Below are 13,776 nucleotides of genomic sequence, written 5' to 3'. Positions count from 1 at the left end.
ATTCATTTGGTAGCATGGTGAAAGTTTCCCAGATACCACACCGTATCAGCTTTCCTTCAACATCCGGCACAGGCCCAACTCCAATGTCTAATTTGCTAATGGATCCCCGCTGGACGCTGCTGCTGTATGATGGCGTAATTATCAGTGCTCAAGTGACGTGACTGAGGACTAACTATGGGAATGAATAAATCATTGTTGTGTACTCTGCTCCTGAACTCAGTAACTGAATTTCTTTTGTTTGCTCTAGCCTGGATGCCATTCACCTGAAGAACAGGGTGACTTTAATATCTAACAGGAGACAAATGTGGGTTAGCTTTACTTGACTTTAATGTGAACTAGAAGGTTTTTCTTTTTTTTTTTGTCTACAGGGAAAATGATAATAGACTGTATTTGGTTTTTACTTGGAATGAGGATATGTTTAAGTTTGAAGCAGATGCAAAAACAAACATCCATGTAAATTTTCCCAAATGTGACTTGCTGCTTCACTGACAGACACCACTTGTCTCCACCACAGAACTTTGGTCAATTTCTTTTCTCTTTCATGTAGAAAATGTACACTTATAAAGCCAGTAAAAGACGCAAAAGGCAACTCCTGTTCATGTGTAGTGTACCATATAGCTCCCAGGAATTTTGACTCAGACCTATTACAACATAAACTCACAAAACCTGTTCTGTATGTCCAAGGCCACTAGCTCCAGTCTCAGCATTTACCTCCGAGCGATATTAGTCAGTGCATAGTTACATTTGTTTGGACATGACATTTGGGGAAGTAAAGAGAGTTTTTTAGTGTGTTTTTAACTGAAGTGTTGACAAGGCTGTCATGCTGCCATTCAGAGTTTTTTTTTTTTTGGTTTAGTGGTCTGGTTCAGCTTGACAGGGGGCTTAAGTTTTGCAAAGCCTCTGGGAGGTGGAGATAAGGAAAAGAAGCATAGAACCAAATAAAGCTGCTTTGCTCTTGGAGTGAGACAAAATTGCAAGTATGCTTAACATGCCTGGATAAAGCGCTTACATCTGTCTGGACCCAATGTAACAATACATTTTTTTAAACATTTCAAATAAAACAGGAACACTATCACCCATGTAGAAATCACCCACAAAAATCCTTAATCCGTGACTTCAGGAACGCCATTTCCAAGTAAGGAGAAGCTGGAACATGAGACAGCTCTACGGGTGACATGAATAATTGAAGACTAATTTAACAATGCAGTATTTCCAAAACAAAGTCCTCTCTGTTAGATCCCAGTCTACAAACGACCAAAGTACTGTCACCCATGGTCTCTTTTTCATTTGCCAGAGGTTGAGGCTCTCGTATTTCCTAAAATGACTTTCCCCTGTGTGCTCCTTCTGGAAATTCAATTATCACATGAAAGATAAGAAGCAGGATGCAATATAAATGAGAATACCATAAGAGGCAATCAACTATTCTACATGGTTGACATTTCAAACCCAACTCTGCTTTGCTTTTGCTTGGGATGATTATTTACATATTACAGAGCCCTATCATTCCTCTCAGATGATACACACTTACAAGCCTTTGCTAAAATGTCGCTGCCTTTGAAAATGCTAGCTATGCAACCTTAAATATAACAAATGCTGGACCGTTGCAAATGAGGAGCCATTTGCCAAATTTAGAACAAAGCGGATGTGAGTTAAGATGGGTCATTTACCACGTCACATTACACAGGGCATCACAAAGTCTGGCTCCATTAGAAAGACATTATTTCTTACTTTAATTGACAAAAAAAAAAACAGGAAAGCAACACATTGCTCATGTTCCATCTCATTGAAATGATTTCATAATGAGGTTTGGAAATGGCCTTTTACTTTGTTCTTTTTGCATTAAAACAAACTTCACACAACGCAAGCAGGAGGAAATTCACAATATATTATTTCATTTCCACAACATTAATTGCAATCAATAAAAACCACTTTTTTTTTCCTTTCAAAAGCAGACATCATAAAATACAAATGAAAAAAAAAAATCAACATTAAGGGTTTAAAGCTAAAAAACAAAACGACACATCCCTGTACAGCATTGTATAGCTCTTCTGAAAACTTTGTAACAGCACAGAATTAAAATGTGTCCTCAAAGCAAAGCATGTGTTTCACATATGCCCCCCCCCCCCCCCCCCCCCCCCCCCCCCCCACGCCCCCATCGACAAATTCCCCATCTGGTGCTAGTGCGGTTTGGCCTCAGGCCCAAAGGATCTCCAAGACAATCGTATATCTTTGGTTTTTCAGTCAGGCATCTGTGCTTTGAATGTGCAACTAATCTCTTGTGTGTCTGACTAGAGGCTGAACCTTCTACTAATGCTGAGTAGCTATAGCTTATGGACTTCCATTAGTAATAATAATTACAATTTTAAGTAAGTAGCGCTCAGAATTTTGCATGGAGGGGGAAAAAAATTGCACTTGATATGACACTTAAACTAATCACTTTACTACTCCCAAATCACTCAGCATGAAATGTCCAATTTTCCAAATGGCTGCAAATCCTATTTTTCTCCTTTACTCAGATCAGATGACTGTTGTCGACCTATCTCCAAGTCTGAGTGAAGTTTTCCACAAATGGAGAGGAAAATTTTTTAGCTGATGTTGCCACATTTGTGCACCCTGTCTTCATTACTTTTAGAATAAAAAGACTGAAAGCTGAAAGCAATGAGGTATTAGACACAGTAACAAAGCACTTTTTTAAATGTCCTTAAACTGCATTATAAAATAAAGAACTGGTTGCTATTGGGATGTTTTCTCTTGTAAGTGGTGTTACATTTAAAAGCAATGGTTTGAGCTGCTATCTCCAATCCATATGGAAAAAATGGTTTCAAGGTAAAAACATCACTTCGAGACAACAAGGCTGTTGCTAAAATCTGAGAAAAGTAAACATGTGGGACAGAAAAATAATAGTGTCAATGACCACTTCGTCAAGCTTATCTCTATTATCCGAAGCAGTAGTATTCGTCTGATTCCACTCGGAGTTTCAGGGGTGATTTGGTGAAGGCATCGCCATCAATTGCAGTTTTATCCACAAAACAATCAAGGTCTGTAGGCGATGGGTCATCTGGGATGTCTTCTGCTAGAGTGTCCAGGTAACTACCCACAGAGAGTCCATCCAGCCCATCACTGTTCGCATCGTTCAGACTGTTGAAGCTGCCTCGCAGCGAGGCACCGTCCTGGCTGTCAGACAGGCTGTAAAGGCTCCCTGTCAGGCTTCCCTCTTGGCTGGCAATGCCTCCTTTGTCTTCTATCATCCAACGGATGGACTCAATGCCCTCGTTGATTGACATGAGCTGATGCATCAGCTTCACATCGATTGCACGTAGATTTGCCTTTAGTGGAGATAAAAGACATACAAAAACAAGAATATGATTAATTGACAGATAAACTGCTGATAAATGGGGAGAGGTCTAACTTTCACCAATCAAAATATACCAGTACCACAAAAACAGTCCTGTCCAGATGAAAGCTTTAGAAGCAGATATGATGACCAATACAGTATAAAACTAACCATCATTTTTACTAACTGATGTCAATGTATACCAGGTGTTAACCAGAGTTCACTGTATAACAGATGCTTCCAAGCCAAAGAATTCAATAGAAAGGGAAAAGCAGTGATGAAAGATGAGACCAGAGATTGCTTGGAGTTGGTGTTGGTGAAAAAGCTCTAGCAAAGCAAATGCAGCAACATAGTAAAATAACCTCAGCTAACTGCCCAAACTAAATCAAAATCATTTTATTTTTGGATAGAAAGTGCTTGGCTGAACTTACTGATGTCTCACTTACAGCACAGATTTGTAAGAAGAGGAGAATCACTGGCTTGTGAGCTTAAGTTGTGAAACCTCCAGTTATTGACTTGACTGTCATTATTTTAGTGCTCTCAGAGAGAGAGGTGATCACATTTGAAAACGGGTGGAGTTGGAAGGTGAAATTTGAAAAGCTATTGGGCATATAGGTTTCTAATACACATCTATTTAACTATGACAATATATAAGAACCAAAACATAAGATTTAATTAATAACATCCTATGGTTCCCATATACCAAAACAATGTAATGAACCAGAGGTGATGCAAAGACCTCCTTACTTTGAACACAGTTAGCCAGGATGTACAAGCTATACCTGTCCAAGTAGACTAAACTTTCCTGTGAAACGATTTTGTTTAACATACATACAACCAAAGAGAAAATGGAAGACAAGATAAAACCAAAACAACACAAAAATATATGAATTGTTGCTTGTTTTGGAAAAATGAAGATGCTAGATGAAAACAGACTGTGTGTGACATGTTAGCTTTCTGTTGTCACTGCTGATTCCCTGATCACTCATTTGCTGCAATGAACAGCCAATCAAAAAACAGCTCTTTCACCAACCAGCCCAACAGCATTTCAATATAATGAATTGGATGAAAAAGTGCTGATGGAAACTGACAATGTTAATGGTGCATTACACACCACTAACAAACAAGACAGACATGCTTGATAGTCGATTGTCAGTTAGGTGTATGAGAGCCCATAAAGGCTTTATATATGATCTTAAGAAACCCATGCGTGTTGCAGATGGTAGCCCTCTGTTTCATAGACTCTTGAAAAATGACCACTTGTTAAGTAGAGGAAAAGCTAGACTGACAATGGACAAACTGAGGATTAAACTATTAACCTTCTGATTAAAAGATGATCCCTGTGTCACCTAAACAAACAACACTTGAGATGGGAAAATGTCTTAAAATGATCATATTAAAAAGTGTCAATTAACGTTTGGGAAAAATACATTTAATTAGAGTGTTTCTTTAAAGGTAATCTATTGAAGCCAGTTTCTTCCTGCTACTAGTCCTAATGCAATTCAAAGTCTTTTTGCATTGGCTTCACTTTTTAGAGCTCACTTTGTTCCTGTTTAATGTAGTCCAAGTGTCTGAGAGTCACATAACGTGTTAATGTGGTGATGGTATTATGTTATATGCTAGTTCAACGTATCAAAACAAAGTGTAGAGACAAAAAAAATTTGGTATTGTGGGTAGTTCTGTGCTGAGCTATGTCTCAACTAAGCCTTATAGTAAACAGCAAGATTCCTCTTCCTGTGTATCTTGTGCCAAAAATAATTTAAAATATATTTTTTTCAACAACTATAGAAGAGGATAAGTTAATTGAATGCCAAACCACCACCACTATTCATATTCCTATTGCTAGCAGAATGTTAGCTCAATTTTGACCATGTAATGAGCAGTTGTAATTGCTTTTGTTTAGTTTTTTTCCTTATGTTGTCTCACAGCAGGAACAATGAGTGCTATTTTGTTTAGACTATCAGTCTTTGTTAGGTCATGTTAACTATATGGCACCAACAACATAATAGCACAGCCAGGAGACAGTTTTCTTCCAGGATAATTAATGATATTCCTGCTTACACAGTATGGCCATTGACTAAACTCCCTGTCATGACAAACCATGCTATTGAGCGTGGATGGAAGTGGACAGTCTTTGGAGTCATTCAGAGGGATTCCCCTGTGTCTGCTGTGTGACAACCACCCTGAATGAGAAATGGTACATGGGCAGCTGTAACATCCTGCCACAGTCATAATACATGGAGGCAGCTGGCTTGACACAACAGCTTTTCTTTGGAGTGGATGTGAAACCACCTTTCATTTGGCTCATATTGCTGCTGGTGTGTTTGCTTTGTGAGCATAACCGCCTACTTTAAATACACATAAAGGATAAGCAGATGGGGTTATACAGGAATTTAAGGCCAAGCAACACCCTTATGTTAGCTGGATGGCACCATTGGGTCTGAGGCATAAAATAAGTTTCAGAAGAACAATTAGTGCACCGTAAAACTGCCTCCTCTGGACAATAAACTACTACTGCTTTACTTGCGATATCAAACTAAATAGAGCCGATGTAACATTTTTTTTTTTGTAAACAGCCCATTTAGAATAAATAAACTCCACTGACAGGCTGGGAATTCTTTTTTTCAGCATCTTAACAGAGTACAAATGTGGTGTTGATTCCTCAGACTTGTGTGTGTTCCAGACTTGAACACAAAGCAACAGTCTGACTGGATTAGTAATTAAGCTAAGAGGAGAAAAACTTCTTACAGCAGTTGATAACCAAACCAAGGTATGCTTGTTTAAATAAATAGACCAAAATGATGCAATTATAGGTCTAACATGGCCCACAATCCTATCAAGGCAATGCCAAGCGCCAGGTCAGTCTGCTGGCCATGATACAGTCCTACTTCAGACTGAAAAACTCGGTCAAGCAGACCATCTGTTCAGCAACCCTAATACCTTTAGTGATCTTGACTGTTTAACATGGGGGTATGCTGTCCAGCAAAGCTTCAGTCCTCCATGTGTGGCAGTTAAAAGCAATTTACTGAGTGTTCTGGAGATAAAACTTTGTAATCACGGAGAGGCAATTACAGTAGGAGCGGTCACAAAAGAGGACGGGGTGAGGGGTTATCACTGGGGTCTCAGGTCACTGTAACTGTTGTGAGCATGTGTGAATGCTTCTTACGACAATTAAGAAACACTCCTCACATTTAACAACCACTTGTTGCTATTTGGAGCTGATTTGCAGGTGTGTTCCTAATGAATGCCACACATAAAATAAAATGTCACGTTCACCACGTTTAATCTGACACAAAACGTGGGCTACATTAAAACAAGCTGTAATAAAAAAAGCCTTCAAGTCCGTAGCTTTAAGTCAGGATAAAACAGTTCAGTTGCCAACTGTCCTTGATATTTAAAGACATTAAAACAACGCATTTCATGAGAAACTCGTTCAATAAATTGCGCTTACCATTTCTTGTCTCAGGAACAGCATTTTACTCTCCAGTCTCTTCAAGTCCCCGGAATTGCCATAAAATTTGCAACTCGCTAAATGAGGCGCTGCCGACTTCTCGTGCTTGTCGCCGTGTTTTCCTCCTGCCAGCGACCTAACGAGACTATCCGGAACTTTTCGACCCAACTTTGTCTCTAAATCCCTCAAGTCAGACGAGACACTGGTGTCCTCGTCCATTGTGGACTGTCACAAAAAAAGAAAAAAAAAAAAAAAAAAAACTGAACGTTTTACCGTGTGATGTTAGTTAGGGGAGACACGCGCGAGCTATATTCAAAAATGGTTTCAAAGCAGCTGAGAATGTTAAAGAGAGCACGCGCGCTTACTTTGACATTATGTGTGTCTTTTTTTTTTTTATTTGTTATTATTTTTTACCGAGCTCATGCACACTATGAGGTCAGACACCGCTGCTACACTTAATAGTCTTCTTCCCATACAAGCTTCAAACCAGTAGTGGGACAGTTTAACAACGGCGTGCTCCACTTGGACCCTCCCATGAGAGGAGTTCCCTCTGAAACCAGACTCCAGGCAAGTAGGAGGTGTGGAGAAAAAGTTTCCTTCTACACAGTTTGAGCAGTGGGAGACCACAGAATACTCGACTGGTAGTTACTGGTAACAAAAAAAGAAAAAAAAGTCTACACACACACACATATATATATGTGTGTGTGTGTGTATACAGACTCATCTCAGTTCCCTTCCATGTTTAGTATAGTATGAGTAAAATCAACGAAGGTGTGTAGAAATGACATTTAATCAACAAAAAAATTGAACATGCACGCAGATTAAACATTATATGTAAAAACAGAATAGCAGTAATGACCATTTAAAATATTTATCTTGCATTTAAAAGTTAAAAAAGACAAAGAAAACGAGTAGACGAGGTTTTGTTCTGTTTTCTTTGAATCACGACCTCCATTTATTTCATTTTTATTTCATAATTCATTTGAAACATTTCAAGTTCAAGGCATCAGATTTGTCTAAATACGTTTTAAAAAAGCAAATGCTGTACATGGTTTTAGAAATTAAACTAGTGTGCCCTCTTGTGGACATTACAGCTACAAGACAGTATTTTCTGATAAGTGCGGTTTTGCCTAAGAAGTCAGGGACATTTACTGAATTTTTGCGTATGCATAAGCGAAGTTGCGGACATGTTAAGGCATGTTTTAATAATAATAATAATAATAATTACTATTATGATATTCATAGGCTTTATAACGTTCTCTTTTACTTTACATGGGTTCATATAGTTAGAAAACAACCAGAATCACTTCTATATTCTTTACACTTGATCACTCTTAAGTTGAATATCAAATTATAAACTACATGCAGTCCTTAATGAACACATTTTCAATTTCTATGAACTTCAGATGATGTTTGTACTCTTTGCAAAGTCTTACCTGCAAATTATTGACTTTTATTGCAAACATTTCTCGGTGAGTAGTAAATGTGAAATTTACTTTATGAAAGAAGCTTACAGCTGCACTATTTTTGTATAAATTGTGACTTTTTTTTTAAATGGGGGCATGCATGCAGCAAAAAAGACTTATTATTTTTTAGTGAGAAGAGTTAAGACCAACAAAGTGCATAGCCATGTAATTGGAAAAGTGAGTAGGAGAGGCACATAGGTTGGGTTCATGTTCAAGCAGCAGTCTCAGACTACAGATTGGCTTTTGTCATCGTCGTATCGCTGGTACTGATCTCCTAGCAGAGGCTGGTGGCCTTCCATCTTGTAAGACCTGGCTCGTACAGCACAGGTAGTGGCGGCGAAAATGACGGCGACGACCACAAGGGCAGCAACTATTGCGATGGTTATGATTTCAGTCAGAGTGAAAGGCTGACCTAAGAGGAGTAAAAGGAAATGATTATTACTTTAACTGTCTCCATTTAGTAAAAGTAAATTATAAAAATAAATGGGGAGAATTAAAAATGCATACTGGGCCATTCAGCTTCATAAGAGTAACCAAGATTCTCAGGGGCAGTCACAAACATCTCAGAATTAGTCACTGGAGGCCAGAAGGGCACCATGTTGTAGCCCCTGTTGTGACCAATGGGAGCATTTTCTTCAGGATACACAGCTACATCTGTTAGGAAACACTTCAAGTTAGCTGGAAGGCTCATCACACTGACAAACAAGCACTTCTTAAAACAGTTTTAGTTGTTGATATACCTGGACCGTATCGCCTCAGCCATTCATCAAATATAGCATCAGTGAAGGTGTGGAGCAGGACAAAGATGGGGTCATTGGGGGAGAGGTGAGTCTGCCCTCCGGTTCCATTCAGAAACAAATGAGCCAGGTTGTGGAGGCTCCTCACAATGGGGTCATAATTACCCTGGGGGGCGCTGTAGCCTACCAATACAAGAAGAGAATCCAGTACAGAATGTGGTATGTACAAATATAAAAAGACTGACAGTCAGATGAATGAAACGTATTTGTTGTTCTTCTAAATTTTTTTTTTTTTTTTTACCTTCAATTGTGTTTCTGAAGCTCTCAGAGGAGGTGGAATAGAAGGGTGGTGTGTCAAAAGTGTTAACTTGCAGACAGTCAGCCACATCCTGAGGCTCTGGGAGACGCTGAACCATGGGCCTGTTGACATTTCCTGCTGGGTTTCTTCTGATTGGAGAAGTCTCTGTACCTGAAGAGGGCCAGAAAATAATAGAAAAGGCATCAAACGTTTATTTCCTCTTAAAGAACAATAAGATCTTTTAACTGTCTGCGGTGGGGAAATCTTGTCTTACTGTTGCAGATGGTCCCCAGTGTGTCGTAGTCCTCTACGCCTTCACAAACAACCCTCCACTGGGCAAAGATGGAGTTGGAACTCAGTGAATTCATGTCAAAACTGCTCCTGGCTCCCATCAGGTCATCTGTGCAGATGTCACATGTGTTTCCACCAATTGCAAAGTTCCAGTAGGGCAGGGCAAAGGAGGGGTCTTGCAGCATGTCCTGGTTGTAGAGCATAAACAGAGGCCAAGTGTGAAAAACCTTGCATCACAATTTATTTAAGAAAGCAACAGGAAGGATTAAAGTATCAGGAAAGTCTTATGTAGCACTGGGCTAAACACACCCAACAAATTAGTTTGTAAGCATCCATTGTGTTTGGCTGAAATTTTGTTTTATTTGACTGACTTAATGTGCAACAAATGAAAATCTGACCCTGAAAACCATTCTTAAAACAATTTTAACTTATGTTATCTCTTAACATGAAATGTGTAAACTCTCTATATGAGCACAGAAATCAGTAGGAAAAGGTCAGGGTGTGTTTGAGAATATCTAATTCAATTCTACTTCTAAGGATGTTTGGAAGAAGAAGAAGAAAAAAAAAGAAAACCATCCATTTCTTTGGAGCAGGACCAGGCTGTTCTTTCAGACTGTAATTTATCCCAGTTCATATTTTAAAATGGGCTCGCCCTCAAACTCTGTCAATGTGCCAGGTTTGAACAAAGCACCTAATTAGGGAGCTCAAGCACAAACCTGCGCAGGCTAAGGATGGAGTGTCTCAGCAGGAGTTCAACATTCTGCCAGAGTTTCAAGTCCACTCGGCAGGCTCATTTTCTTTTCTCAATCTTCACCCACTGGATGGATATAATAGTCAAACCAAGTCTACCGGAAGGGATGATTAATATTCTCTACTGCACGGTCAAATGACTCCTCTCACCAAAGAGTATGTTTGTTGTTTTCTCCAGATCGAACCGCAGCCCAAATGTTTATAGTCACATTCTGCTCGCGGCTCGCTTATTAAAGCATGACATTGGAAAGTCAATTATGATTTCCTCGCGGATTCAGCTGTGAAGAAATGCATTACAGATAACAAGCATGTGGGTGATATAGCGGTGGTTTTAAAAAGTCGATAAACAGTTAGTTTGAGATTTAGCTCTGTGTCTCACCTGCATGTCTCGCTCCAGCTGAAGCAGGTGATACCTGTGCCAAGTGACGAATCCGGGGCCCTCGTGGGAGAAGTCCACCCCTCCAAAACTGGACTGCCCCGGGCCTAGAAACGTTTTGCTTACGGAGTAATAGTGGGACCACACGAAGTAATTGTAGATGGTAATATTTTCGAACTGCATAGTGTTCCCGTCAGGTCCAAAGATGTCCGAAAAGTGCCGCGTTGCGATCACCAGGTCGGGGTGCACCGTGCGCTTGGCCTGATCCAGCGCGTTCACGAACGCTCGTTTCTCCTCTGCGCTGAGCAGAATCACGTTTCTCCTTACTGAGGAATTATAGCAAAAAGACAAAAGGATTAAGTTAATATGTACGACAGAAGGCCAAACTGGGGATCAGATTAATTAGTCGAGAGGAAGCACAAAAAAGGCTGTGGATCTTTTATTTCTTTATGTTATTTAATTACATTTTCTACATTTTTGCGTGATTTCAGCGTTACACGATCTATTCCAAACAGAAATACATGTGGAAAGTTTAAATGGATCTTTTCTCTGACTTATGGAACACTTTTAATTTCCAGGATGCGTACTTACCAACAGAAACTCGCTGGTCACAGTTGGGCCCCGTCCATCCGTGTCTGCAGCGGCCGCAGTTATAACCGCTGAAGTTCCCATTACATTGACAAGTGCGGTTGAAGTAACGGACGGGCCATCGTTCCCGATCGTCCCGTCCATCGTGCGGGTACTGAGGCCCATGCGGGCGCGTGTCCACGGAGATGGACACACACTGACCGCGTCCCGTGCTGAAGCCACACGGGTCGTTACCAAGTCCGTTGGGCGACGGACAGCACTGTCCGCTCCTGATTCCCTCAGCAGTGACACACTCTCTGGGGAACTGAGCGTTTACAACCACCGCACCCACAAGCACCAACACGCAGCACAGCCACATTATCCAAAACCGTTGCCAAATTTTGCGCACGACTGCGGCTGACTTTTACTCAGTCTGACCTACTGGAAATACCTGCAAGTATATACTTTGGTTAACCTTTTACCCAAAAGTAAATTTGCATCACTTCAACACACCAGGGATTACTTTTTTCAGTCAGATGATTAAGTGGAACACTCCCCTCTTCCATGCGCCCATGCAGGCCCCTGCCTCTCTTTCCCCCCTAAACCGCTGGAGCGTTGAGTTTAAATACCGGATTAGCGCATGACTACCAGGATTTTCTGACTCCCGCGTGATTCCTTCACATAACATCATATTTCCTACTGGGGGGAAAGAAGGTAGTGTGATCCGGTCATGCACACCATTGTTCTTCTAAAAAGTCAGTGGGTGCATTAAGTTGATAGAAAAAAAAAGAAAAGAAAAGCTGATTAAAATATGAAGACCGTTAAAAACCAAATATTGTGCTCATTCGCGTACACGTGCTAAAAGTTTTGATAGAAGTAGATTTATTTTTTGTGGAACAAATGATCTATAAACATTTTGGTGGGCACTAAAGAATTCCCCCTCAGCACCACCGTATGAAATGCCAGGATCTAATCCTAAAATCCTACAGAGGTTCATGTGTTTGTCAGAACGATTATATTTCGAGTCATTTGACTTCTTAAGAAAGCTTTTCTCTCCATTTTTCTCTTTCTCTCTGCTGTTGCTGTCCAGAGCACATGAGATATGGAAACAGAATGGTATTTTTGATGATAAGAGCCCTCTTTCTGCAATTTCAATTTTGCAAGAAAACACATTAACATATTTAATTAACTGATCATAAGAGAAAAAAAAATCTTGATTATTTTGTTGTGCAACTGTAACATTAAGGCAAATATGCAAAATAAGTTATTGTTTTTCAACAAACTAAAGCAATACCTTTAAGGATTTGAAATCTAGGACATTAACAGTGGGGTAGGAGCTTTCAAGAACATCCTAAGGGATCAACACTCTAATTAGCAACTGGACTCTGCAAATTCACATATTAAATGATGGCGATCGGGGTATATTTGGATAACATCTAGTTTCACTTGAAAGACCTAACTCTAAGTAATAAATAGTACACTCATGAGTACCACTTGGGACCATAGCTTTGTTTTTTCTTATTCCTTTTCCTCTTTTATGTTCTACTTTCTCTGTATACTTTGTGTTGTTAGTCACTGTTGGGATCATTGTGTCAAAACGGCTTTAAAACAAGAAGGGTCAGGTTTAATTTACTTTAATAGCTAACAGGTATTGTGCTTTTCATAGGTCATGATGTGTTTGCACCTACACGAGGTAAAGTGGGACTTTAAATGTATTTTAATCATTGCTTTCATAAACAAAAGTTTATGAATATAGCAAAATCTGAAAAAAGGGGCAATATTCACTGTCACAAAAAATATTCTAATGGCTTTATTTTTCAAAAGATTCTGACAACAAAAAAATGAAACTGTCCTCCTCAAACATCCTGCATGGAGCCACATCCATTCATCCATCCATCCATCCTCTACTGCTTATCCCATGTTGGGTTGCAGTGATAAAAGCTTAAGCAGGAATGCTCAGACTTCTCTCTCCCCAGCTACTTCTTCCAGCACATCTGAGGGGATCCTGAAGCATTCCAGTCATGAGACGTACAGTAGTCCCTTCTGCATGTCATTGGTGTTCCCCAGGGTCTCCTCCCAGTGAGATGTGTCTGGAACACCTCACTGGGAGGCATTCACGAAGCTTCATAACCACATGCCAAAGCCACCTCCTTTGGCTCATGTTAATGCAGAGGAGCAGCAGGTCTTACTCCAGGCGTGTCCAAAGTCGGTCCTCGAGGGTCGCTGTCCTGCAGGTTTTCAATATTTCCTGCTTCAACACACCTGACTCAAATTAAATAGATCCAACAGCCTATTACGTTTTGCACAATGACTCAGAAATTTGAGTCAGGTGGTTTTGGAGCAGGGACACATCAAAAACCTGCAGGATTGTGGCTCTCGAGGACCGGAGCTGGACACCCCTGTTTTACTCGGATGATTGATTTTCTCACCCTTTCTCTAAGGGAAAGCCCAGACACCCTGTGGAGGAAACTAATTTTGGCTGTTTGTATCCATGATATCGTTCTTT

The 13,776-nt window shown here is 40.1% G+C and overlaps 2 protein-coding genes across 2 annotated transcripts; both read right to left on the bottom strand.

The window, feature by feature from the left end:
• Window positions 1–276: 276 nt before the first annotated feature.
• On the bottom strand, window positions 277–7,285 carry LOC121640826 (leucine rich adaptor protein 1-like). Its single transcript, XM_041986714.1, has 2 exons — window positions 6,786–7,285; window positions 277–3,326 (listed from the first exon to the last, which is right to left on the bottom strand). Exons 1-2 carry the CDS (start codon window positions 7,002–7,004, stop codon window positions 2,937–2,939), a joined length of 609 nt encoding a protein of 202 aa, XP_041842648.1. The 5' UTR covers window positions 7,005–7,285; the 3' UTR covers window positions 277–2,936.
• A 422-nt stretch (window positions 7,286–7,707) lies between these two features.
• Window positions 7,708–11,820, bottom strand: LOC121640367 (5,6-dihydroxyindole-2-carboxylic acid oxidase-like). The gene is made up of 7 exons (XM_041986081.1): window positions 11,295–11,820; window positions 10,707–11,029; window positions 9,561–9,765; window positions 9,290–9,457; window positions 8,992–9,171; window positions 8,759–8,905; window positions 7,708–8,663 (listed from the first exon to the last, which is right to left on the bottom strand). The coding sequence occupies exons 1-7, from the start codon at window positions 11,647–11,649 to the stop codon at window positions 8,476–8,478; spliced, it is 1,566 nt and encodes a 521-aa protein (XP_041842015.1). The 5' UTR covers window positions 11,650–11,820; the 3' UTR covers window positions 7,708–8,475.
• Window positions 11,821–13,776: the final 1,956 nt, after the last annotated feature.

This window comes from Melanotaenia boesemani, chromosome 5 (assembly GCF_017639745.1).
Source record: "Melanotaenia boesemani isolate fMelBoe1 chromosome 5, fMelBoe1.pri, whole genome shotgun sequence".
Classification (NCBI taxonomy): domain Eukaryota; kingdom Metazoa; phylum Chordata; class Actinopteri; order Atheriniformes; family Melanotaeniidae; genus Melanotaenia; species Melanotaenia boesemani.
This window is presented reverse-complemented; position numbering and strand designations above follow the sequence as displayed.